Genomic DNA, 27,060 nt, shown 5'->3' on the forward strand with positions numbered 1-27,060 from the left:
GCGTGTAGTTAGTGCTCAGTAAGTGCTAGCCTTTATGATTAATATGTAAAAGACAGACTGTGGAAGGGAGAGACTGACAGCAGGGACATAACCTTAATAGGCTACCAACACAGTCCAGATGAGAACAGACAATATCCTGAACTAGGACAGTGGCGACGGCAAGTGAAAAGAGGACAGTTACACAAGATGCTTCAGAGGCATAAGTGCCTTTGTGATTCATTAGAGGTGGGAGGTAGAGACGAGTCTGAGTGTTCACGCCTGGCTCACTGGGACAACGATGGTGCTCTTCCCAGATGCAGAGCAATTATAAAGACATGATGGTTTGGAGGAGAAATCATGGATCCAGAATCCATTTTGATATATTGACTATGAACTAAAGGTGTTCTTCAAGTCTTATCAATGTACCACCAAGGCAATAATTTTCTCAAACATGACACAGATAGGACTGGTGGTAAACAAGATGGTTCAGGTGGTGGATGCAAAGATTGTCAAGTAGCACTGATTTACATGGTGAGAAGATTCTTTCCTGTGTAATGGTCATTCTACTCTTCTGTTTACATCAGTGAATTGTTTTGCTCTGGTACCAGCTGCACTTTCCCATTTCTCTAATACCTTTCTTTCTCTCTTTTCCAATATACTTAATCTGCAGAGCACAGATATATGCACTTAAAATTTAAGAACATATTGTTTGCTTTTCATTATATTTTTGTATCAACTGTTATCGTGTCAGATGCTTCTGCTTTTCCAGTTATGGTCCTAATATAAGGAAACAGCAGTACAGTCGCCACTTGGATATAACAAAGTCATGAGAGGTGGGCTTAAATGAATGAAGTTTAGAAATCCCTGCAGTAAGCTAGGTCAGATTTTAGGCAATATTCTCACTCAGTATTGACCAAGGCTTTTTAAAAGGATATACATTTACTGTAAGTCTAGGAGAAAAATCACATTGTAAGAAGGTTAAGACTTAAAAGGAGTATAAATTTGATCTTCTAATAATTTCCCAAGAAAGTTTTCTTAATAACTTCCTAGTAGGTAGTAACTAGTTATGGAGCTCTGCTTTGAAGGTAAAATGGCATCAGAAATCGAACAAATGTTCATGCAGAAACTTCCAGTCATTACAAAGTCAACTATCACAAGAATCAGGCTGCCTCTTAGCACTGGTGTTAAGTTTCCGTTCAGTCCTTTCTCTTCACAGATGCAATTGAAATGGTACTGCACATAAAATACAAACCAGCAAAAGCCGGAAGTGGATAAGACCAACAGGGAGGCTAAGCACCGTATTTAAAATTCACAAAGAGTTGATGCAATCAATTAAATGATGCTCCTCAATATTAAATCTGATATCAATGAAGTTTTGCTTTGATTTCCTCAGGAAGATTAATAACTTTGTGACACTTTGGTAATTTTTCTTTGCATGCCTTAAGTAGTACATCATTTTCTTCTGGAAATCTCTCTTAATAGACAGTAAATACTCTAGACTGGGGAGGGAATGATACTAGCCCTGTGATATAAAGCCAACCCATCCCTCACTGCCATTTGATTTTATTGCCCCTCTAGGCTCAAATGACTAAAAAGACCTGGTAGTCATTGATTTTGGGGTTCTGTTTTAGGGTGCTGGAATAATTACAGAAATAGGAATATACAACACAGTTTAATGCCCAATTTCTCTTTCTGGAAGCATGCAGACTTAGAGATTATTTTTACACATGTTCTTCTTTTCACAGATGGAAAACCAGTTCTAAGGCAATCCTGAATCTTTTTTGGGGACCAAATAAAAGACTGTTCTAGTACTTGATGTTCAGGATTTGCAGCGAATAAGGGAACAGAAGGCCACTTTTCAAAAATATACTCAAGTATTTCTTTGACCTTCTTTTATATTCTTTTTGCAAATTAAGAGAATTGAGAAATCTGCAAACACTGTTGATAACAAGTGTTAGGACCAGATAGCTCTGATTTGGAGGATAATGGTTATGAAGATATAATCTTAAATTTCTATTTTTTGATTTGCTTCTCTATGTATAGTAGACCAAGGCCCTATTCCAAATCAGTCAACACAAAAATAGGTCCTATGAATTTCAGGAAAGAAAAAAAAATCAGGTATGCTGCAAATAAGTCAACAGAAGACAGCTCAACTCACAGAAATACATTATCAAAATACATGTCTTGATATTAAGCTGAGAACACGATGTTTATATTTGAAACAGGGACATAATTAGATTCACATAATTTTAAAAGGAATAGCTGGAGGGTTTTGCAGAGGGTTTATACGAGCCACCCATGAGACAGATCAGGTCTGGAAATATGTTTAAATAACACCATATGGGTTTTTAAATCAATTCAATTAATACCATTAAAAATCATTATATTTGATATAAAAATAAAGATTTTTAGCTTCTTGGGCACCTGCATGGCTCAGCTGGTTAAGCCACTGCCTTTGGCTTAGGTCATGATCCTGGAGTCCCAGGATCAAGTCCCACATCGCATTGGGCTCCCTGCTCAGCAGGAAGTCTACTTTTCCCTCTGACGCTCCCCCCTGTCATGCTCTCTCTCTCTCTCAAATAAATAAATAAAATCTTAAAAAAAAATTTAGCTTCTCTTAAGAAATCTGAAGTCCTGACCACATTAGGTCCCATACACATCTGAGAATTATAATTAATATTAGTAAAAGCTACTATTTATTGAATGCTAAGTGCCAGGTATCATTCTAAGCATTTTCCTTTTATTTTCCCCTTCACACACATAGTATACCTGTGATACAGGTCTTTGTGTCCACATTAGATATCTGGGAGAGTTGATCCCTGAGAAATACAGTAATTTTCTCAAAATCTATAGGTGGTAACTGATAGATTTGGGATTTAAAACCAGGCCTGTCCCATATCCATGATGTAGGCAATTCAACATGTTAAATTACTGAATGCCAAATCAGTCCATATCCAGTATTATCACATTTCTGCGTTTGTAGAAAGTTAATGTTCCTTGTGTGATTACTTTAAATGCTATTTCAATATACCATGAAACCTATTCCCTAAAAGAAACATTACACCTACACCTCATAAATATTTTCTGCTTTTAAAATAATTGCTACTCCTTTTTGCTTAAAGAAATTACACAAATAATTTACTAATCCAATTTTAATCCATTTTGCTTCAAAATGATAGAATCCATTTATATTTATTATGCTAAAATACCAATTATAATTTTCTCTGGTAAATTAAAACACTTCACTTAATTTTATTCATAGCATTTGTAGACAGGTATTGAAAAGCCTTCTGAATTATATATATCCCAGAATTTTAACTCCGGAAGGGTCACTTAAAATTCAAGTGCATCTTACCAGAAGTTGTCTTCACTACTTCAGTGGTATTTCTCAGTCCAACAAATGAAAATTGATAAAGTCTCCAAGATCTTGTGTCACCCACTTCAACAGAACTACGCTTCCATTGGTAGACAATTTCTTCACGTGGATAGCCATCTGCCATTAGACGGGAAAGCACACATTTAAAATTATTTATAAGTGAACGTATGTAGCAACCACCTTCTATGAACAAGACACTGAGGTAGGTGTGATAGAGACTGACTTATAAATTAGAAGAGCCTGAACTAAAGAATCTCACAATAGAAGAAATAAATACAATGACATTTTCTCCCAACAGGAATTTTAAAAACTATGAGGTCAAAATTACCCTTAAAGTCACTTAATTTGCATAGACAGTATATTATACATGGTTTCACGTATACTATATTCATACTTTACATTGTCTAGGGTAAGATATAAAAAGTAGCAAATATATAAGCAATAGAATAGTCATCATGCACAGGTATTATTTCATGATGAAGAAGAATTAACAGGGCAAGGTATTGAGCATCATGCAGAAACAGAAAATAACAGGAGAGGAGCAGACTCAAATGCCTCACCAGGGCATGCCCTTGGAGTGGAAGGTGACTGGGAAAAATAACCTCAACTACTTACATTATTCTCTCTTTCTCAATTTGTTGGGACTTCATTTTAATATATGTAGAAATTCTACTTACTACAATTAAGACCAGTAAAGTAGAAATGCCCAGGGGAAGATACCAATGAGTACTATGTAGATTCTGAAGAAGTCAATCATGTTCAGCCAAGAGAACAGAAAGTCATCTTTTAAGAGATATTGTACTGACAATGTAGTGGTTATCAGTACCATTTGCTGGCCATAATACCCTATAAAAGTTTCTTCATTTTTTTTCCCTAAATTATTTGTTTCTTTATGGGGATCAGGGTAGTACTTTTTTCATGAAACTGATGGTCAATATATATTTGTTGAATGGATAAACATTATTAAGTTAATTGTAGAATAAACTCAAGTATGGGTGCCAGTCTGGCTCAGTAAGTAGAGCATGTGACTCTTGATCTTGGAATTGTAAATTCAAGCCCCATGTTGGGGGTAGAGATTACTTAAAATAAAATCTTAAAAAAAATAAAACTCAAAATAAACTCAAGTAAAAATAGATAAATAGATAAACAAAACTAGACATCGTCTAAACTATTTGTCTACTAATAATGCAATATAAACCTAAGTCTTAATTATGGAGGCTGATTGACTACTTGGAATAAAATCCCTATGTGTCTTCCTTTTCTTTTCTTTTGGTCCAAGTAGTTGTGTATTATGTGTTTATTGACTAAGATGAAAGAAAAAGAAAGCATGATCCCCAGATTGGCATGGAACAGGGGAAGGTGGGGCAGAATGTGCTGAAAACTGAGAAAAAGAATGATGATGTTAGGAAACTTCCTATGGAGAACACGTAGGTGATTTACTTTTTTGAGAGCAATAAGTAACATTAAGTTGTGTTTGGGTTCAGAAGACAGTTGTCCATCAGTGACCTAAAGACACAGAAATCACCAGTTCTTAAATTTTAGCTCAGAAAAGGAGTGGACCCAGTTGGAAATTAAAAGAAACGAAGTCTAATCTCCCAAAGCTTGGGGAAGATTTTACTTAAAAATATTCCATCCCTGGATAAAGTAAAACGTATGAAATAAGATGCATAATGGGAACTTTTTAAAATACATATGATATACAGTGATATTTTTCCTCGAGTTCATTCTGGAATTGATGTAATGATGAACAGATGATTGTTTCTCTCATCACTGATTTTTTTTTTTAAATATAGTTATTATGACTTAGTTGGCTCTTATGAGTCTCTGTCACTTCCTGCCTGAGAAATTCTATTTATAGAAATATAAACTTAAAACTCATAATCAGGGGCGCCTGGGTGGCTCAGTCGTTAAGCATCTGCCTTCGGCTCAGGTCATGATCTCAGAGTCCTGGGATTGAGCCCCGCATCGGGCTCCCTGCTCGGCGGGAAGCCTACTTCTCCCTCTCCCACTCCCCCTGCTTGTGTTCCCTCTCTCGCTGTGTCTCTCTCTGTCAAATAAATAAAATCTTTTAAAAAAAAAAACTCATAATCAGTTTTTCATTCTGCCTAGCATGCCTAGTTGGCAGACCAAAAATAAGGAAGAGATGAGAAACCTAAACGAGTGTTGAACAAAAACTCAGGCAAACATCTGCGGGAAACTGAAGCTTGGTTTTGGTTCAGGGAGGAAATATCTACAAAGGTTACTAAAGCTTAATTTGTTTCAGAATCATCATGGATCATCTTGGTATATAGTCTATTATCTGATAATAATAACAATCAATAAAATTAATAGAGCTTTTTAGTGAATCTTAATGTGTGTGAGGTAGCATACCAAGCATTTTACATATATTACATCAACAAAACAATATTGTGGTGAGGCAGGTCTCATAATCTCTATTGGGCACCTAAGAATGTGGACTCACTGGAAGATTTAGTAATTTGTTCAAGACCACAGTGATGGAGTAGGGATTTGAACTAGACCCATAAGACACCAAAAAATTAGTCTTTTACTCACTGGTAAATAACTAGTTCTAGATATTGCTTGAACTCCAGATGGAGAAGGTAAATTTCAATTTTGCTATCTTTAACAGGTATTACTGAAATTGAAATAAGCAAATGACACTGTTGAATCTATGTATCTCCTGATGTGTAAGGGAGAAAATAAGTAGCAAATATTTTGCTACTCTCTTCTCCTGCACCTATGGGGGCAGTGGCGGGGGCGGGGGGTGGTGGTGGTGGGTGGTGGGAGGAACAGGGAGGGATAGGGGCAGGGAATAAGGATGTAAAATCCACCATTATACCTTTCCTTTGTGGCCAGGCCTGGTTTTATAATCCTTGAAAAATGTCTTCAGGCAGCCACTGCAAATATATTAAAATTTTATACACCAGTGAAGCCTACTTGTAATTTCTGATAAAATAGATCCTTTTTGCAGGTATCACTCTAATAGGAATAAACTGGTATGATGATGAAAGTAACTGTCAAAATTTTCAAAGTCAACAAAATTGCTTGATTCTGCATTCTCTAGGAGTCTCCCAATTAGTTGGCATTGCAATTAGAAAACTGTTGGTGAGAGAGGATACAGAATACATAATACAGAATGAGATTACTTACAGCTGGAGAACTCCAAGGGGCAGGAATGTTCGTCCATCGGAAAATTGTGTAACTGCAACTGGCACTCTGCATCAATTGTCAACCTAAATAGAAAGATATGAAACCTAAATAGAAATCATTTAGACATAATTTTAAGAATATACATTAGTACAATTTTTAATGACTATTCTTCATCTTTGTTGCTTGAGAATACATCTCATATTATTATCGATAATACAAGGTGATTCTCCCTGAAGAAACCCGCCAAGTCCAGGAGAAAATTACTCAAGACTTAATGTAGACCATTTTCACAGACCAATCAATAGGATTTCATTGACAGCAACTCCATTTTTTCCAAAATTTATGATCAGATAATTTTTTTTGGCAAATTAATTGCACACATGAGATTGTTTGGTGAGTATATTTAACAACAATTTTAAGAACTTAAGCTCATTTGCTGTTTGCATGTAAATGAATGCTGATAAATTCTCAGCTCTTATCTGCTAATTAAAGCAGAACCTTCTGTTTTTAATACTTGTTAGCTGTTAGATTTAAATTACTATATGTGACTTTTAAAATACTTATATTTCACAATGGAGTATTATGCATTCTGATAATGGAACACTGTGAAGCCATAAATAGGATGTTATAGAGTAGAAGAATATTTAATGGTAAACAAGAAATGTTAAATACACATACACAGACATTAGAAAAATGTTTGCCAGTGAATCTCAATTAGTTTGCATCTGGGTGCTTATTAAAGATACAGATTTCTGGATCTCAGTATGGGCTGGGACTCTAGGAGGGAAAAAATTTAATGGAGTTCCAGATGTTTTGACCATCTTTGGAGAAGTAGAACTATACTCTAAAATTGTAATGGTGATGGGCTGATGATTTTTAAGATTTCTTATTTGTTAGCTATATATCTTACAGGTATTAATCTTGAAGGAAAAAAATTATAAACATTTATTTATTTTAAAAGATTTTACAATTCAGCATAATTTTTAATTGGAGAGATTTCATTTTTCTATGGTATAATAGGACGGTTACTGATCTTAAACATAAATAATAATATTGAGCCTTTAATAATCTATGTGGCACTGGGTATGGCAAATTGTTCTCTAATTTAGTAAGTGTTATTATGGCTTTATTGTACTTGAACTTGTCCAAAGTCACAAAGCTAGCAGCACAGTTGAGATTTGAGCCCAAGACTATTTGTCTCCAAAGCCAAAGGTTTTAATCATTGTCACTCAATAATTACATGCTCTTCCAAAGAAAAGGTTAGTTTCATTCATAAGTGAAATGACAATTAAATTTGATATTTTATTATTTTCAAATTAAACTGGAATTATTAAATTGAAAATAATTTAGAGATTGCAAAGACAGATACATATATGTTATCTCTGCACACACAAATTTCGTTACTTATTATAGATTAGCAACAAGAATAAAATCATCTCTCTCTGTAGTTCACAACTCATTCAAACTTTGAATCTCATGAGTGGCATTTTTGAGGTGGTTTCCATAATTAAATATTGTATAGAGATTCTACAAATTAATAGAAATGAAAAAATGAGTGTAGTTATGAGAACAATCAAGGGACTTGGGATAGTGTGAGTGACAATATTTCAAAAGCAAGACTGACTCTGATTTATCAAACTTTCATTTCCACTAGATTCTAATTTCAGTCATTACTTTATCTCTCACATTTAATGAAACCCATGAAGAATACAAACTATATGTCATGAATTTCTTTTGTAATTATGGCCAATTTTCCTAGTTACTGACATAACTCTGATATAGGTTTTGGAGCCATTTAAAGTATTTTATTTTGCATGCCAAGTGTTATATAAGGAATAAAGTACATGCCACAAGAGTTTTTAAAAGGAATCATTTTGAAGCTAGAAGTTCCAGGGTCCTAAGATCTAGAAGAATCATATTATCCATAATTTTTACTGAAAATATATATAAATAATTTCAATATCTGTTGTGCTTACTATATATCAGGCTGCATGTGAAGCATTTTACATATTGGCCCATTTAATACTATAAGAATCATTATCTCTATTTTATTTTATTTTTTATAGAAATTAAAGAAATGAAAAGAGTTTGCTCAGACTTGTCTTGGATGGGGGCATGAACCATGGGGGTGGTGGGTACCTCTTTTCCAATAATCTCCATCAATTCCTACCTAATTTCTTTAAATAAAGATGTAACCAAGTAAAAACATCAAACTTACTAATAAAACTTTGAGATACATCTTCTGGCACCAAGACCCCTGCAACAAGATAGCTGCCCCTAAGTCCTCTACATACAAATTCTGAAGAGTTGCCCTAATTCATACAGATAGTAAGATATAGGTCTAAGAACCAAAGCCAGATTTGTCTGGTTCTTAAGTCTATGTACTAATCTATTATGTTGTTTAATAATATACTCTCACCCATGAAAAACCTCAACATCAAAATATTTTAAATGCATGTAGGTATTAAGCGCTAAGATAATGGCATACAGTAATTTAAGTAGAAAATCTCTCAACTGTTACTTATCATTTAAATTCAGAAAATAAAAGATATCTTCTTCAAATTATCCCTAAAGAAGTCTATTTCCAAATTAGCCAGTAAATTAAGTCAAATAGCCTATCAGTATAGAGCAGAGTGGGTGCTAGGAGATAGAACTCATTGTACTTGCTATTGTGCAGCTAAAAGACAAGGAGGTACCAGGAGACCTCCACACCAAAATTTCTCCTTTAGCAATGGTTTCCTTGGAAACAGAGACATTTCCAAGCATAACAACTAGTGGTCCCAAGGATAACTGTCTGTGTTTTCGTTTCCTTATTTTAAAGTAGCAGAACACATAGGCAAAAGCCAAGACTGGTGCAAAAATCAGGTAACCTTATAAAGGCAAGGGAAATTTCATGTCCCTGAAAGAAAACAGAGTTCTCACATCAGTCACAGAAAATAAAATTCTACCTATGATTTGAAAAGCTCGTTGATAAGAGAAAGAAAAGCAAATTTTGTACTATCACATATTATTTTGATCACACATGCCCACCCTGATGTAGGTTTGAAATTTTTTTCATGCCTCTTGTTTTAAGAGTGTGTAGTTGATCTTTGTTTTATTCCCAGAGATTACTCCTTTCCTTTTTCAGAAGCATACCTTAAGGTGTAGAGCACTCGACCATCATTCCAAATTCTCAGCATCCTATTAGGGGTGGTTATCCAGTGTGCATCAGCCTTTTTGGAGTTTCTGAAGAAAGTGTCTGGAATCCAGATTTTCCCTACCATGTTGCTATTCAATCGGAGGACTTTAATGGTGCTGTTAAATTTCAGACGTCTGTCATACCATGTCTGGGCAAAAAATATGTCAATTGTATATTCCTGTAATTTTTTTAAAAAAAAAGGTGAAATAGAACATTTTTAACACAGAATTGTATTGTAGACCATTTGTTTATATTTATCATTTGTATTCTCACTGCCAATACAAAGCAAAGCTACTTTAGTTTTGAATAATTCAAAAGAAAGCAAAAGCTTTGCTAAGGAGACACACCCATCTTTTCTAGACAAATTGATATTTTTATGAAAAAATAGACCTGTTTAGATGAATTCCAGCAAAAGATCATAGTTGTGATATAATCATTTGCATTCTGTGTCTCTAGATCAGTTTCTCATGTTAATTTGGGCCAGCTCATTCTTTGTTGTGGGGGCTGTGTTGTGTACTTCAGAATGCTTAGTAGCATTCTTAGCCTCTACCCACTAGATGCCAGTAACACAAACACCACACCACCACCCCCAAGCCCCTGCATATTGTGACAGGTAAAAATATCTCCAGACATTGCCACATGTATCTCCAGGAAAACAATCACTCAGGTTCAGAATTCGCTGCTAAAGAGTGTAGGAAGTCCATACTATTCAAAACAATCTTAAACTGGAGCTCTGGAGCTCAGTTGCCTCATAATAAAATTGGGATCTTTAAGAACCTGTCTTGTTGGGATGTGTGGGTGGCTCAGTTAGTTAACCAACTGCTTTTGACTCAGGTCATGATCCCAGGGTCCTTGAATCGGGTCCTGCATCGGGCTCCCTGCTCAGCAGAGAGTCTGCTTCTCCCTCTGTCTGCTGCTCCCCCTGCTTGAGTTCTCTCTCTCTCACCCTCTGACAAATAAATAAAATATTAAAAAAAACAAAACACCTGTTTTGTTAGGTAGTGTGAAGATGGAAAAGGGGAATGCACATCAAGTAGTTTGTGTCGTGTTTGGCAGATAGCAAACACCAAATGTAAGGTAACTTCTCAAAATTTGTTACTATATAGTTGTCCTTTTCTCCAAATAAGAGGAAATGAATCAATTAAAAAATAGTCTTTACTACTAACCACATCACAAAGCACATTCACAAAGTGCTGTGATGAGCAATGACTTTATAATGATTACCCTCAAATATATATCACTAAAGTGGCAAGTGATTGACTTCAATCAAAGAGAAGTAAAGTGTCATGTGAATTCAGACCACAGACCTGGAGACAGAACATTCAAGTTCTGGTTTGTCATATTTAGATATTATTTAACATTGTATAACTTGATTTTAATGATGTCCATAAATGAGAAAATTGAAGAAAAAATTCAGTGTACTTAGAATATGAGAGCTGGGCAATGAGAATCATCCATATTACATACATTACACCTTCAAAACACAGCCTGTCAGGATCAGACCAGAATCTTCTTCCTTTGCCTCATTTGCATTGTTCTGTGCTATTTCTTTGCACCTCCCTGCTGTGTTATCTTATTGTAACTAACTATATTTCCACTAGCGTAAGCCTTATCACTTTGTTCACCACTTAGTTCCATATTTGTAGTCTACGAACAGTAAGAAGGGAACTTATTTTACGAAATTCTTTGTCAACTAGTTAGTGATGTGCCAGTAGGTAAAGTAATTAAATAGCTTCTGATCTACATTTTGGCAAGAAGAAAAAAAAAATACACATACACACAAAAATAAAAGCTTTAAGGTTCATTGAACCAGCATTTCATAAAATGTGGTCCTGGGATAGCAGTTCTGGGAACTAATATTCCTGAAATTAAAAGTTCTAATTAAATAAACTATCCATATAGCTTTTTCTTAAATATTTATAATTTGCATTAGAATGCTAAATATACTGAAAATTTTAGTTATAAGGAGGACCTGTGTTGGTATTTCTTTAATGGTTTACTTGCATGGTGTATGCAGGTGGTGGTAGACTTTTTTTTATCACCCCGAATGAGAACACTTAAGAGTTTCTCATCTCCCTGACTCAACAGAGCGTCTTTACTGCTACTTGGTAAACACTATTTCAAAATTATACTATGACTATGTTATGTTTGTTAATGTTATGTTATGTTATAGTATGTTCTACTTTATTCTAGACTCCAATCTAGTTTCTTATTTTCAGATTCAGACAGAACAAAGCTATATTTATTGTTACATCTAATCCACTATTTCTTCTGATAAATAATTCCAGTTTGAAACAAACTATGCCTTCTCCATACCATCAAATTCTAAAAATTATGGACTACTGTATTTTATTTTCTAGTAAGCTATACTTACCAAGTAAGCAATGATTGTTGAATTTTAAAAGTATATCATTTTTACAAAAAGTAGTTTATATACATATGATCACACTTAGTTCTCATAACAAATTATAAAAAATAATTATCTTTATATTACAATAGAGAAAAAAGAATCTGAAATATTGTCTCTCCCTTATGAATTTTTTTGTCAGCATATTCTTTGCTATTTTTATGATGCCACATCTCCTCTCTAATATGTTAACAAAATAGACAGACTATTAGAAACTTACCATATTGATAGCATTCACGGGACCGATGCTATTCACGTACATGTCTGTGTGAATTAATGTCGGTTTCACTGTAAAGAAAATGATAGATATGTGCATGTGGTGAAGCACAACATTTTAATATTTTAGTGTTATTCTAGAAATACATTTATTTTGCTACATTAGAAGTGATTTATTCACAATTTGGTGTCAGTAACTAATTCACTACATTTAAATAACTATGTTCCAAAAAAATCTCCTTTTAAGCATGTAAATGCAGTAACTAAGCATTTAGAGTTTGAAACTGATTATCCTTTAAAATTGTGTATTACAATAAACAAATAAGAAAACACTGCTCAGATTTTCTTCAGCCTTCTCTCAGATATCTCAGATATATCTTTAAGCCCTGGAATCTATTTGGGCATGGTAACCTGACTTGACCCATGTAGAAAAAATAACTACTTAGTGATCTAGAAAAAATATGCTTTAGAAACATGAAATAGACATGAAGAGCAACAAATATTATGAATTGCCCTCTGTTGATTCCTTTCATGACCACTTTATCCTCATACACCTCAGCCAACACAAAATCAATCTTCCCCAATGACTTACTCAATTGTGTGACTCATCAAATAATATGAGGAAACCATATGGAACCCCAGTACACACCTATTAGTCAAAGAGGACTGATATTAAAAATCATGTAGTATTACATTCATGACCAAATGGATGTGCTCCATTTTCATTTAAGATTTAATGAACAAGGATTCGTATTATCATTCTGTGCTTCAATTCAACAAGTACATTTTTCTCATCTTCATCCACTCTCCCTGAAAGTGCCATGTCATAATTTTCTGTGTTGGACTGAATTCTTCACTAGTCCCTGCATCTATGCCTCTGCTTTCACTCCAATGAGGCTACTTCACTGCCTCTGAACTTCAGGCTTGACCATCTAACTTGTGTTGGCTAATACTACATGGACAAATGAGTACACTAATTCTAATCCCAAGCATTAAACCTTATGTTTGAGCCTCTCCTTTCTGTCTTGCTCTTTGTTATTTTCATGAGAAGGATAATCCTAGCTAGTCTCCTGGTCCCAGGAGTAGGATGAGAATACAGCTTCCTTAAATGAGCAGCTCCAATCTGGCTTAATTTAGATTAGACTGCCCCTGGCAAAGTGCTAAATAAATGCTTTTTATATGTCACTGAGATTTGCAACGGTTTGTGACACAGCAGTAGGTAACTAATATATCCTTTCTTTACCATATTTACTTGTTTGTTTTTGATGTTACTTCATAAAGAAGTTGTCATATTCCTTCTATAACCTTTGTCTAAGATATCTAGGAGAATTTGAATTTCCAGCTCTCATGCCTCATTTAAAGATTATCGATGCTCTTTCCTCATCTTGCATTTATCAAGGCCCCTCTGACCCCTATGCCTGAATGCTACTTATACGTTCTTTATTTTTACAGCATATAATGATCATTTAAGTCTTTCTGGTTATTGAAACATACTCATGTTTTCTTCTAGTGTGGTAGGCACGTTCATTTCTATCTCTACAATATCACAAATTACTTTAACATACCTCCTATATCAGGCCGAAGTTTATTGTCATATCCTTCCAGGAGATTATTTAAGATGACAGTGACATCACCTTCAGGAACTTTTGGAGTCAAGACCCATGTTTTGTTAGAAGCATAATCTTCATAGTCATCATCAGATTTTTGGCTTGTGAGGCTAAGAAACAAAAATATTGGTCAGGAAACATATAGACTATACCCAAGAGGACTTCTCACTCACAGTCCACTGGGGAGAAAGGAGAAATGAACTAGGATTACAGGAATGTATTACAGTGGATGACAGTGAAATTTTTCACTGAGGCTCCATCTAGCTAATTAAACCACACAGATGTAGATTCAAATTTATTAAAGTGTACTCTCCAGTTTTCCAGAATGCTCTGTCTTCCCATCTATAAGTATACCATATTTTACAAGTGATTTTTGCCTTTCTCATAGTTGATATTCTTCCTGTCCACCTGCCCAACCTCACAAAGGACTTATTAAGAAAAAACTATTTTTGTGAAAATGATGCTTAAATGATGATAATGTAGTCTCAGAATTCAGACATAATGTCTACTTCTTCCTCCCCTAAGAAGTTAACTTGCTTCAACCTCTTAATGAAAGTAAGAGACTGATAATTAGATTCACTCCCACAAACCGCCAGACAAGCCTTTCCCCTCTCAATTGAACTACTAAGGAGAACTTTGTCTTGCTGCTTTTTCTTCCCCCAGGGTGTGTGTATGTGTATTTTTTTCCCCTCACTTGCACTGAAAGCAAGGGCGGTTCATTTATCTTCGATTGTTAAGAACCTGGTACTATGAAGAAAAACGTAGCTGCAGACTTGAAACCACTCTTTCTTAGAGCAAAATTTCCTAATCCAGAAACTCATGCTAATAGTTAATATACTATAATTGTGTAATTGAAACTGCCTACTTTGAGTGATCTAAAAACTACATAATATCCTGTGATTCAGTTTTCCATGCCCAAACCTGTCAGGAAACTTCCACAATTAGGGCCAGAAGTTAAGGCTGACTTTGGAAAGATATTGGAATCATACTCATTCATTTTACATATATAAAAGATATGTATGTGTATGTGTGCATGTATAGATAAATAGATGACTCCATATGGTAGAAGAAAGCTGATTGCATGATTAATCTGGTTTGAGAATGAGCATGGGAGATTGAGTTTTAAGAGTAATCAGTGGCATGGATCAATTTAGTAAGCAAGTAATCTCCTCTTTTATTCCTTTAAAGCTTTATAAAGAGGAACCATTATAAAAACTGAGCCACACATCTGCATCAAACCTCACAGAGCCAGTCATACGTCTGGCACTTCAATTAGCAGAACGACTTTAAACAACATTTAAATTTCATAAACCTCCCATTCAGGGTATGATGGGCCGGACAAAACTTCAAGGAACTCTCAAAGAGAAAGGCTCTGCTGTCGGCAAAGGCCAGGTCTCAGCTAGGGAAATTCTTCTTGGGCCTCAATTCACCATTTCTCTAGAGCATTGCTAAACACTCCCTAATAGAGTTTTCATTCTATGACCTAAATCTCACTAGTTTAAGAAGAAAAAACAGCTCTCTGACCAAGAGATTTTCAAGTCCCTCCAATAACTCAGAAAAGAATGTGGTTGGCCCATTGGATACCATCATTATGGAATTTTACCACCATTTAATTTGTTCATGCAAAAGTGTTTAAAAAAAAAATCTTTCCCTCCCTCTCTCTGAGTCTCTCTCTCTCTGTGTCTCTCTTTCTCTCTCTCCCTCAGACAAATGCACCTTATTGAAGTTTCTTCAAGGGAAGGGAATAGATATTAAATCATTTGGTTCACTCGCTTATAGCAACTCCTCATACTAACAAGTAAATAATCCAAGCATAACGGTGCTGTATTACTGTTACTACCATCATCTGGCAGACTAGGAGGAAAAATACATTAAGTGAAAATACAAGGGATACTTGCTTAGGAGGAATACTACTTTCCAGAATTGCATCAATAAATCTTTTAGAATCATCACCTTTTAGATGCCAAAACAATAAACAAATGGATTATTTCATTTAAAAGTATCAGTGATAGATTTTGTCATAATTGAGGTTGCCTACTTAGCCAGAGAGAGATTAAAAAAAAAAAAAAGAGTTGAGAAATTAAGAGTATGTACTTTGGAGTTAGAAAATACTGGGTTTGCTTTCTGGATTCATCGTGTTTTACCTCTATCACTTACTATTTTATGACCTGGGGCAATTATTTAACCTTGCTAAACTTCACAAAGTTTTCATCTTTAAAATAGAGTTAATGCTAGTATTCATAGCTTATTTTTGTGTAAGGTTAAGATAATGGTTATTAAGTGCTTTGCACAGTGTCTGACACATAGCCCTGAAAATAGGTCTGTTATAATTATTGTTATAAAGTGACCACTGCTAGATTTATAACAACAGCTCCAACCATGTAACTAAAACCTGAATCCGTAGATGCTGCTTTCAGGCTTTTATCTAATATGTGCTGAGAAAAACTAAAAACAGTTGTTTTCCAGGAAGAAAAATAATGAACCCCTATATTATAAATAAATTAAGTTTTTATTCTCTAGAGTTTTCCCAGCTGAGGTCTAAATTAATGGGGCTGATGCATAATCTGGGATTGTTTCCTGATTTCTTTTTTTTTTTTAGATTTTATTTATTTATCTGAGAGAAAGAGACAGAGATAGTGAGAGAGAGCACAAGTGGGGAGGAGAGGGAGAAGCAGGCTCCCTGCAGAGCAAGGAGCCTGATGCAGGACTCAATCCCAGGACCCCGGGATCATGACCTGAGCCAAAGGCAGACACTTAACCGACTGAGCCACCCAGGCACCCTCCAGATTTGTCTTAAAAAAAAGAAAAAAGAGACTCTGAGAAGTCTCAACATTGGCTGTTTCTCTAGAATTCCTTGGAGTCAAGACCTCCTGATTTGTATAGGTAGGCTGTCTAGGAATAATGAAGTCTGATCATTAGACAAGGCATTCTGTGGCATTGTCAACCCCATAAGAAGGCCTGGGCAGAAACAGATTGATAATGATTCAAGAAAACGGACTTGATAGTTGAGTGCACTGAGCACAAACATAAAGTTGAACTTCTAGCTAAAGCCACCTATCCGAATGTAACAGCCTTTACAAGTAGTAATCTTATAAAGAGAGAGAACTAAAATTGAAATTCATCTTAAATTAGCTTACCATAATGAAAAACATTTTTCATAGTCTGAGTGGAAAATTTGTCAAAAACAGTGCCAGAAAAGGTTGTAAAGTTTTCATCTTTGAAAGCTTTTTAAGAAATATAGAAAGCCATCTCCCTGGGACCCTTGGATCAGCAGCATGAGCACTGCTAGAATATTGCTAGAAAAGCAGGACCTTGGGCCCCACCTGAGACACCTGAATCATAATCTTTAACAAATCTTCAAGTGATTCATATGCATATTAACATTTGAGAATCTCAGTCACAGAGTTTTTTTGGGGGGGGCATCTTTAAAGATACATATTACCAGGTTCCTACTTTAAATCTTCTGAGTCTCCATGTTGTAAATTAGATTTTTATTTTCATGTTTCCAGTTTTATGCATGATTTGAATTTATGAATTATTACAAACATGTAATAAGCTCATGTTTATAATCAGAAACAAAAGCTGATTTTAAAAAATGGCTTAGAAAAACAAAAATATTTGATAGATGCTCAGTGAGAGGTTGTTCTAAATTATATAGAAGAATCTAAATACTTGAATTTTGGTACATATATTGTATGTTTGACACTGAATATTAATCATGCAGTTTATGGAATTTTAAATTTTAATCAATGTATTTCAGATTCCCACAAATTCAATAAAGATCTAAGTTTTGTGGCGGGGGGTGGGTAATCTAGTCACTTTACCATCCCAGGGTAATATAACAGCAAACATTTGGGTGAGATATAAAAACATTTGTCTTTTCATTCAGGTATCTTAAAATCCATTGGTATTTGGCATCATAAAGACAATATATATTTTTTCTTTCTCTGACATAGGTAAGTAGAATAAAAAAATAAAAAATCACTTATTTTATGTTTAAACTATTTTTAAATAATTAGTGTTTCATTCTTTCATAGTTTCAGTAATATTTTGTTGGTACAAGTTTTAGTTTTATTTTATAGGTGCAATGAGTTATATGCAGGGTATTTTATATGTCAAAATAAATCTCTCAAGATATATAGGTCAGCAAAATGAAACCTTTTGGATCTTTTCTATTAAAAATTCCTATGCATTGGATTTTCTGTTTTGTTAATATTACCTCTACTGGGAATCTCCACTGCTTATATAACCTAATCTCTATTCCTTCCTTTTATCATTTTCAGAGATATCCTTCTACCCCACATTTTCTTCAGACCATAGAATCCAGTGAGAATCCTCATACTCCAAAAGCATCAGTAAGAGAAGAATGTGTTGTTTCTTACCTCGTTATGTTACCCAAGTTTGTTAAGTTCCCAAAATTTGGCCAAACTCCAGTCTAACTGCATGTATTGTCCTTCCTGCCTACAATCTTTTCTCTTCACCTCCCAAAACAATATTTGGCTTGGCTTATTCCTTCTTACTTTTCAACACAAACATCACCTTCACAGAGAGGTCATCCCTTATTATCTAACTTTGTCACCCACCCCACCCTTCATATGCTCTAGCCAGTCCCTTCATAGCATTTGTTAACAATGTCTATGTATTGATGTTTATTCTATGTCTCCATTACTAGACTACAAGTTCCATGAGTACATGTTTAATTAAGATTTGTGGAAAGAATAAATGTTCTTGTTAACAAGTTTTCCTAAGGTAAATAATAATACCAATGATAGCTACTTTTCAATATTCACTATGTCCTAGGAATAACTTTAAGGACTTCACCTACATTCTCCCACTTAATCCTTAAAACACTGATATTCCTATAATTATCCCCATTTTGCCAATGAAGAAAAACAATGATATTTACCAACAGTCACTTCAGTTTGCCAAAACCAAAATGTTTAACAATTATGCTGCAAGGCTTTGAAAAAGAAAAATTGGGTCCAAGTAATCTGCTACTGTACATTCATCAAAAAATAAGATAATCCAAAATAAATGGTTGCTCAAGCTCATTTTCCTTTAGGACAATAAATTAGTTTATGCCTGAGCTCAGTAAAAGTATGGCACCTTCACACAAAGTTAATAACATTCAAATTTCGTAAGCTTGCTGTTACAGGTACCAATAATTTGATCTCCCCATACTGAGGAATAAAAGCAGAGCTCACAATTTAACTTCACACATGTGATAAACTGTCTCACACTCTTTCTTGGCTTGGAGAGCAATGTACACTGCAGGGCAAGGCATACATATCAACCAGTTCATTTTAAAGGATGTCTTTCAGCCACTGCAAAAAGTAGATTTTGGTAAAAAGTGTTTGAGCAGGTATGAAAGGTGAGTATATGTCTCAAAGGACACAGGGAACTCATAATCTGATCTGATCATGGGATGAGGGGGCTCCACTCTGTATTGTCCAGGAAAACTGAGAGCTCTCTAGGGACACTGCAGTATTCTGTGAACAAGAACACTGGGGTACCAATTAGTCTTTCACATAGGGTCTTTCGTGGCCTATGGGATTCTATACCTCTCAGTAAGGACATGTAAGGAACCTATGTAGAACCTGTTGGGAAAGGTGCTTCTGCTTGTGTGTGTACACATGAATGTGAATTTACAAAAAGAGGAGTGGTACACCAAGGAAATAAATCCCCAAGCCTCAATTCTGATCGTGAATTGTCCTACTTATAATGACTTCCTTAGCTCTTACCAAGTTCAATTTTTTTAATATTAGGTTAACAGCTATTGATAAGTATGTTTATTTGACTGAGTCAATTATGAGACATATATCCAATGTGTAAATGCAAATTGTTTATTTTATTAGCAATCACCGGTGTCCTATATCAAATAAGTGGGGTTTTATTACCTAAGATAAATTTCATTGCAAGTATCAGAACATTCAAACCAAATTGGTGGGCACTGACATATATACTCATAAAGCCTAATGTAGGATCAGCTTCACAGTGCTCTAGATAGCTTCACAACTATGGTATTTGAAAACTCAGATTCTTTCTAGTTCACCCTTCTATCGTCCACAGTGTCAGCTTCAACCCAAAGATGGCTTGACTATGCAGTCAAGAGATGCTAACAACAACTCCTTACACCTCCATGCCTCCTTATTTACATCTATGAAAAGAGATATACTCTTCTAGAAGTTCCTTCATAAAGTCCTCAGAGAGTCTAATTCTGTGCATCGCTAGAATATGTATGAATTCATACATATGAAACTGAAATCTATGACTAGAGGAGATTATGTTAATTATTTTGGTCTAATTATCTATCCTGCCATTAGTATCCAAGATAGAAACAGCTTCACAAAAAGCATGAGGATTTCACATACACCCAGTGAAAATTGGGATAATTAATAAAGCAAGGAGGGGAAATGTGGAAAAGACAATCACCACGCTCGTTGGGGTCAAGGGGTGTATACAGGAAAAGCCATCAATGTGAGGTCTAGGATTATCCCTGAAGTCCATTTTCCTTGGTTAGCCACCTCACCATACTTGTGTTGTTTGTTTTAACCATTCTTAAATAAAATTGGGAGAATGTGGAGCAAATAGGACTCATTCACTGCTGAAATGAAAACATTTTGTCATTATCTGCTAATGATAATCCCTATTTCATATCCGAAAAAGTCCATCTCTAGATTTATTTCAAAAAGAAACACATGCATATGTCCACTCTAAGACTTGATTAAGAATGTTTAGTTGCATTATTAGTAATAGATATGAACATAAAACAAAACATAACCCAAACAGATGTGAACATAATCCAGTACAATAGATTAATAAAAGATGGTATATTCACATAATAAAATACCATACAACAATACAAGTTGGTGAACTATTGCTAAATTCAGCAACATGAATCGAAAAAAAAATTGAGCAAAAGATGCCACACACACACACACACACACACACACAATGTTTCTGTTTATATAAAATTTAATAAAAGGCAAAATTCAACTATATAGCTGAAAGTCAGGACAATGGTTTCTTTGGGGTAAGAGAAAGAAGAAGAAAATGAGGAAATAAGGGAGGATGTTTACTAGGGTGCTAGCAGTATTTTATTTCCAGTTATGGTTGGGGGTTATATGGATTTAGTGATGACTCACTGAACCATATTTAGGTCTTTCGTACTTTTCTACATTTTACTTCACAACAACAACAACAAAGCATTTAAAAAATGAGGCTTAGGTGTGAGAGTTAAAAGTAGAACATTAGGTTCCTAAGAGCAAGAAACGTTTCTGTCTCCAACAGTGTCATTTTCTGAAAATTTGCCAAAGTGCCTGGCACATAACAAGACACGCAATGAATACTTTCCAAAATACTGGATGAATCAATGAGAGTATGAGTTATTTTTAAAAATTTGTTTGTGAAAATCTACAAGGAAATGTAGATTCACTCTCTTTAAAAATGTACATATGTAACAATTATAGCTAATATTAAAATGAGTGGCCTACATAACATGCCATCACATGATTGCCATCACCTTCTTCATTGAATGCTATAATGCCTTGTGTGTAAAAACTCAGGTAACATGCACTGAAGATATTTTTGAGAGTTAAAAAGAAAATAAAACCAAGGTTAGCCCCAGAAACCAACTGTCTATAGCTGTTTGATAGAATAGAAATAAAAGTGTTGATGCTAAATTGTGATAAGAAATGTCAATGGATACAAGAATTCTTGACATCCAAATGTCAATAGATACAAGGGTATAAATAATGATATTTATAATGATGATTATTAAACTGACAAATCCTAATTTATCCCTTTATATATAAGGTACTTTTATGTGATCTTTTAATAAGTGATAAAAATAATATTCGGTTTCTTGTTTGTGTACACTTTGCCACAGAGTAGAAGCTATAGCTTCAAAACCTGAATGATCTTGGGAAACTGAAACAACTCATCTTGCACCTTATATACCGATGTGGAATTTTTTCAAAGGAAGTGGGGCCATAACTATGTTGGTCTCAGGCAACAATTTTTTTTCTATGATGTAGCAGAACTTAGCCACTGCACTTGTATTATTATTGGACTGCAATAACACAATGATAGACTAGGCCAATACAATTTGGGCGGCTGCTCTCCCTCATTCCAGAAATACACATGGAGTTTGCATTGAGTTGCTATGTTCTATGAAAATCCAAGACTAACTTTAACCACAGAAATATGTAAACTATAAGCTAATGTCAGAGAAGGTTGTAATTTATTTACTGTCAAGAAATATTCTCAGAAGGAAATATTTGTATTTCTTCCTTTATCTACTTGATTATCATTCACTAGGAATGCACAATGTTCAGCATATACTGAATGTTCAATACATTATATAGACCAGTCGTTCTTACCCTGACTGCATGTTATAACTACCTAGAGAGCTTTAAAAAAAATACCAGTGCTGAAGACCTGCCTCTTAAGATACTCAATTAATTGATCTAGGATGGGACCAAGACATTGGTATTCAGCTAATTCTAAGGTGCTGCCAGAAGTAAGAGCTAGTGCAAGAGAGTGTGATAGAGCTTTTTCCTAAAATAAGTACCACTTTGGTTATTACTCTCAACCAAGTCAAATGTCACTTACTAGTGTTTCATTGTACACTGGACGTTCAAAATAGCATCATCCTCAAAATTTATGTCCTATTAAAATTGTCCCATATCAGCGGTTCCCGGAACTTAGGACATCTGTCCCTGATAACCAAGACAGATTTAAGTGTCACATAGGAATAGCATTAAGACTTCGAAGCACATAATTTGAAAATTTCTCCTGTTTTAATTTTCTTTCAATACACTCAATTATACTAAGGACAGTGTCTCAGTTTATTTATAATTTGTCCTTAACCACATTCTTCAACTTGCTAATCTACTTTCTAAGGAGAACATCAAGCTCAGCACTTCCAATAGAAAATAATATATAATTAAGATGTGATAACGTTGCACTGGTTTCATTGTATTTACTTTGCAGGTGGCTTGTATTATGAAAAGTAAAACCTATTTTCCAGATTTTATTACTTTTATTATTAAATGTATTAAATAAAATAATTACTTTAAAAAGATACTGGTTTTATGAAAAATATTAAGTAAATAAATGATCAGGTGTCACTTAGATGTGGCAAAAACCACGAAGGTGGCCAGATTTGGGAAACAATGCCTTATAGCTTTAGAATTCTTGGTCCTTCAGTTAATTATCTGAGATTCTTTTGTGCAAAGCGCAGTTGTAGATGGAAAGAAGTAGAAAGTTCCATGCTGATATCAAAACACCTTTCAATTATTTGAGGAAACAAACACCTAAACAGCTAGAAGCAAGAAACACTGAACAATGCAAGACAATAATAAAAACATTGTCACATGGTAGACCATGACTAATCTCTGTCTGTAGTACCTCCAACTTGATGTTAGTTATTTCTATAAATGTGCCTCTGCATTTATTATGAAATCTCAATTTCTGTAGTAAGAAGGATAGTTTTCTCTAGAACATAAAACATTTTGAAGAACTGACCCAACTTTTGATCCCTCTTCTAGCAAAATAAAAAGTCACACATATAAACATGCAAAATTGTTCTCATATTTGCAGGGAGGCCACACATGTGAATAGGAGAAACTTTGTGTACTTTCTCCCAAAGGTTAAACTGTTCCAGGTTTAGGATAGTTTAAGGGTCACTGAAAAGCAGTGTACAAAAGTGAAGGCTGATTCTATTGCATGCAACAGCTGCATATATTCAGATGTTTATTCATATATATTCAAAATACATTAAAAATTCATTGGAGTCTGTTCTGTGAGAGCAGAAAATGAAATATTTCAATTTTGTCTTTATATTCAAATGTTTGGAAACATAGAGCTAATTTATTCAGGTGGCTGATTGAATTTTCACTTCTATGTGGAATTTTACCCACATGACCACGATTCTAGGAAATTTATTTCCTCTTCTATATTTTCTAAAATTGCACCAGTCTTTAAGTTCAAGTCAACACAAATTTAAAATCTGTCTCTGTGGTCATGTCTATTACTAGACTACTCTTAACATTTTCATTATTTGGCTCTTCCTGCCTAAAACATGTTCTCAAAATCAAGGTTTTATTAATCACTTTAAAAAGTTAATCAAGTCTTATCTCATCTTTCAGCTTTCTTCCTCCTCAGTTTCCCTACCCCGGTTATATAAATAGTCCATTTTTATCTCAATATAATATAAATTTATATAACTAGGAATTATAAATACTTCAAATCACAGAAATTTGTGTTTATTCATTTTTATTCAAAGGCATCTTCTATGAATTAAACACTATCCTCAGTACGTTTTGCTTATGAAAATATGGTAGATGTTAACAAAAAAAATTCTATATTGAAAATGAGCATGAATAAGTACTCTATGGATATATTTTAGAGAGTCCAAAATTATTTTTGTGCTTAGAATCCTGGAAGAATGTTAAAAAAAAGGGGGGGCGCCTGGGGGGCTCAGTCAGTTAAGCATCGGCCTTCAGCTCAGGTCATGATCCCAGGCTCCTGGGATCCAGCTCCACATGTGGCTCCTTGCTCTGAGGGGAGCCTGCTTCTCCCTCTCTCTCTGCCTGTCACTCCTCCTGCTTGTATGCACGCTGTCAAATAAATAAAATCTTAAAAAAAGTCCCAGTGGACTTTGAAATCACCCTAACTTCACCCCAGTTTAAGTGCATTTTAAATCATCATGCTGGTTCATAGGCAAATTAAAATTTTAATAGAAAAAGGCTAGTTTGTATCATTTATATATTTACAAACATAGATCCTGTACAATGCAATAAGTTTAAAAGCTTTAAATGACAAGGAATTCATATCATGTAGAGAGTGACTTAATGGAATAACAAGGTCCCTTACTGCCTTTTCTAGGTAATGTGTTATTACTTTTTTCAAGAGACTGCAAATCTAATGCACAAATTGCAAAAAGAGGCTCCACAGAATCCATGCTTCTTCCTACAAGTTCCCTATCAGTTTTCTTTCCATCCTTTCCAGTATCCTCAGGTACCTAATTACCACTGGTGTCAAAACAGATCACATTACTGATTACCATTTCAATGATACCACTACCAATGAAAAGGTCCTGACTAATTCAATCAAGAGTACAAACTCAGTCAAAATAAAAGAAACTTCCATTTGTCTGGAAAAACTTAATATGGTCATTTTGTGTAAGCATTCTAGAAAAAAAAATCTAGATAATCATTTTTTAAAAGTTATTATTCCAGGGGCTCTGGGTGGCTCAGTCGCTAAGCATCTGCCTTTGGCTTAGGTCATGATCCCAGGGTCCTGGGATCAAGTCCCGTACTGGGCTCCCTGCTCAGCAGGAGGCCTTCTTCTCCCTCTCCCACTCCCCCTGCTTGTGCTCCCTCTCCCTGTCAAATAAATAAATAAAATCTTTAAAAGTTATTATTCCAGAAGCTATTTAATTCTCTGATGCAAATAGGAGATTGCTAAGTAGTATATATGCAGGAATATGTTTAACTTTATACAGAATTGCTAAGTTTTTCCCTATTTTTATTCCTACTAGCAATGGAGAGTTCCAGTTGCTCCACCTCATCCTTACTAACACTTAATCTTGCCAGTATTTTTTATTTTACCCATTCTGATAAATGTATACTGGTATCATAATGTACATTTACATTTAGGGCTAATAACTTTCAACCTCTTTTTGTGTGCTTACTGACATCTCAATAACTTGGATGAATCTCAAAGTCACTATACTGAATGAAGTAGACAATTCTACTTAAATATTCTTGAAAAGAAAAGAACTACACTGATGATAACAGACCAGTTATTGCCAGAAGTTAAGGGAGGGGGAAAGGTGTGACTACAAAGGGGTGCTAGGAGGGAGTTTTTTGGGTGTGGGGGGTGAGGTGTGATAGAACAATTCAGTATCCTGATTAAAGATACTGAATTACAGGGCACCTGGTGGCTCAGTCATTAAGCGTCTGTCTTCAGCTCAGGTCATGATCCCAGGGTCCTGGGATCGAGCCTGCATTGGGCTCCCTGCTCATCGGGAAGCCTGCTTCTCCCTCTCCCACTCCCCCTGTTTGTGTTCCCTCTCTCACTGTCTCTCTGTCAAATAAATAAATAAAATCTTTAAAAAAAAAAGGATATTGAATTACAAGAATTTATGTGTTAAAATTCGTACAACTGCCTACCAATAAATGTCAATTTTGTTCTACGTTAAAAATAAAACAAAAAGCTATTATGCTGTAAACTTAAATCACTGAACTTTTGAAAATATTCTTTGATATAAAATTTTTGTGAAATTTCGTGATATTAAAGTATGAGGTAATTGAGTCTAAAAATTTAAAAATCTCCTCGTGGGGGGGAGGGTGCCTGGGTGGCTCAGTTGTTGAGCATCTGCCTTTGGCTCAGGTCATGATCTCATGGTCCTGGGATCGAGCCCCGCATCGGGCTCCCTGCTGGACAGAGAGTCTACTTCACCCTCTCCCTCTGGCCCTTCCACCTGCTTATGAGCTCATGCTCTGTCAAATGAATGAAATCTTTAAAAAAAAATAAATATAAATAAATAAATAAGTAAACAAATAAATAAGACTCTCCTGGGGAGAAAGGAATTTTATTACTGAAATGGTATTGTGGTTTCCTTTTAAATTGCTACATAGATGTTTGGATCTCTTTCAGCCTTTTAGATGGAATATTACCTTTCATGGCTTTGTTGTTCACAGATTAAGTTCAACAACATATTTTATGGATAGGAAATAAATATACTTTTGTTAATGTTCTCTGAGAATCCCTTAAAATCTAAAACTCAGTCATCCAAATAACTGCTCCTAAAGCATATTAATTTGTAAGTAAGAGACTATCTTTGCCATTTCTTAGATATAAAGTACTTATCTTTATAAAAACATATCTGTTTAAACACATTAGTTAAATATGTGCAATAATTTCATAATAATGCCATAAAATAATTACGCTTCAAATAATTGAAATAATAGCAGAATGGCTCTTGATCCCACTAAGATTTTATAGCAAAATGTAGAACAATACTATGTATAACTCTAAGGAAGCTTAAAGTAAAAAAATTTAGTTAATTGTAAGCAATTGAGAATTGGCAGGTAAATTGTAACCCTCACAATTCCCCAAATCATAGAGGCACATGTCT

General features: G+C 34.7%; 1 protein-coding gene across 4 annotated transcripts in view; it reads right to left on the minus strand.

Moving 5' to 3' along the window:
• GABRG2 (gamma-aminobutyric acid type A receptor subunit gamma2) overlaps nucleotides 1-27,060 on the minus strand; it is a 101,171-nt gene that overhangs the window by 59,798 nt on the left and 14,313 nt on the right. For 3 of the 4 annotated variants that reach the window (XM_073890292.1, XM_025866626.2, XM_025866625.2), the window contains exons 2-6: nucleotides 13,872-14,023; nucleotides 12,311-12,378; nucleotides 9,641-9,861; nucleotides 6,506-6,588; nucleotides 3,335-3,472 (exon numbers count right to left, since the gene is read on the minus strand). In XM_073890292.1, coding sequence (XP_073746393.1) covers nucleotides 3,335-3,472; nucleotides 6,506-6,588; nucleotides 9,641-9,861; nucleotides 12,311-12,378; nucleotides 13,872-14,023 — 662 coding nt within the window. The remainder of the gene's footprint in view (nucleotides 1-3,334; nucleotides 3,473-6,505; nucleotides 6,589-9,640; nucleotides 9,862-12,310; nucleotides 12,379-13,871; nucleotides 14,024-27,060) is intronic. The other variant, XM_073890288.1, reaches the window with a different exon arrangement.

Source organism: Callorhinus ursinus, unplaced genomic scaffold (genome assembly GCF_003265705.2).
Source record: "Callorhinus ursinus isolate GAN/ISIS: 27379988/994484 unplaced genomic scaffold, GSC_fseal_2.0 scaffold3, whole genome shotgun sequence".
NCBI classification, from domain to species: Eukaryota; Metazoa; Chordata; class Mammalia; order Carnivora; family Otariidae; genus Callorhinus; species Callorhinus ursinus.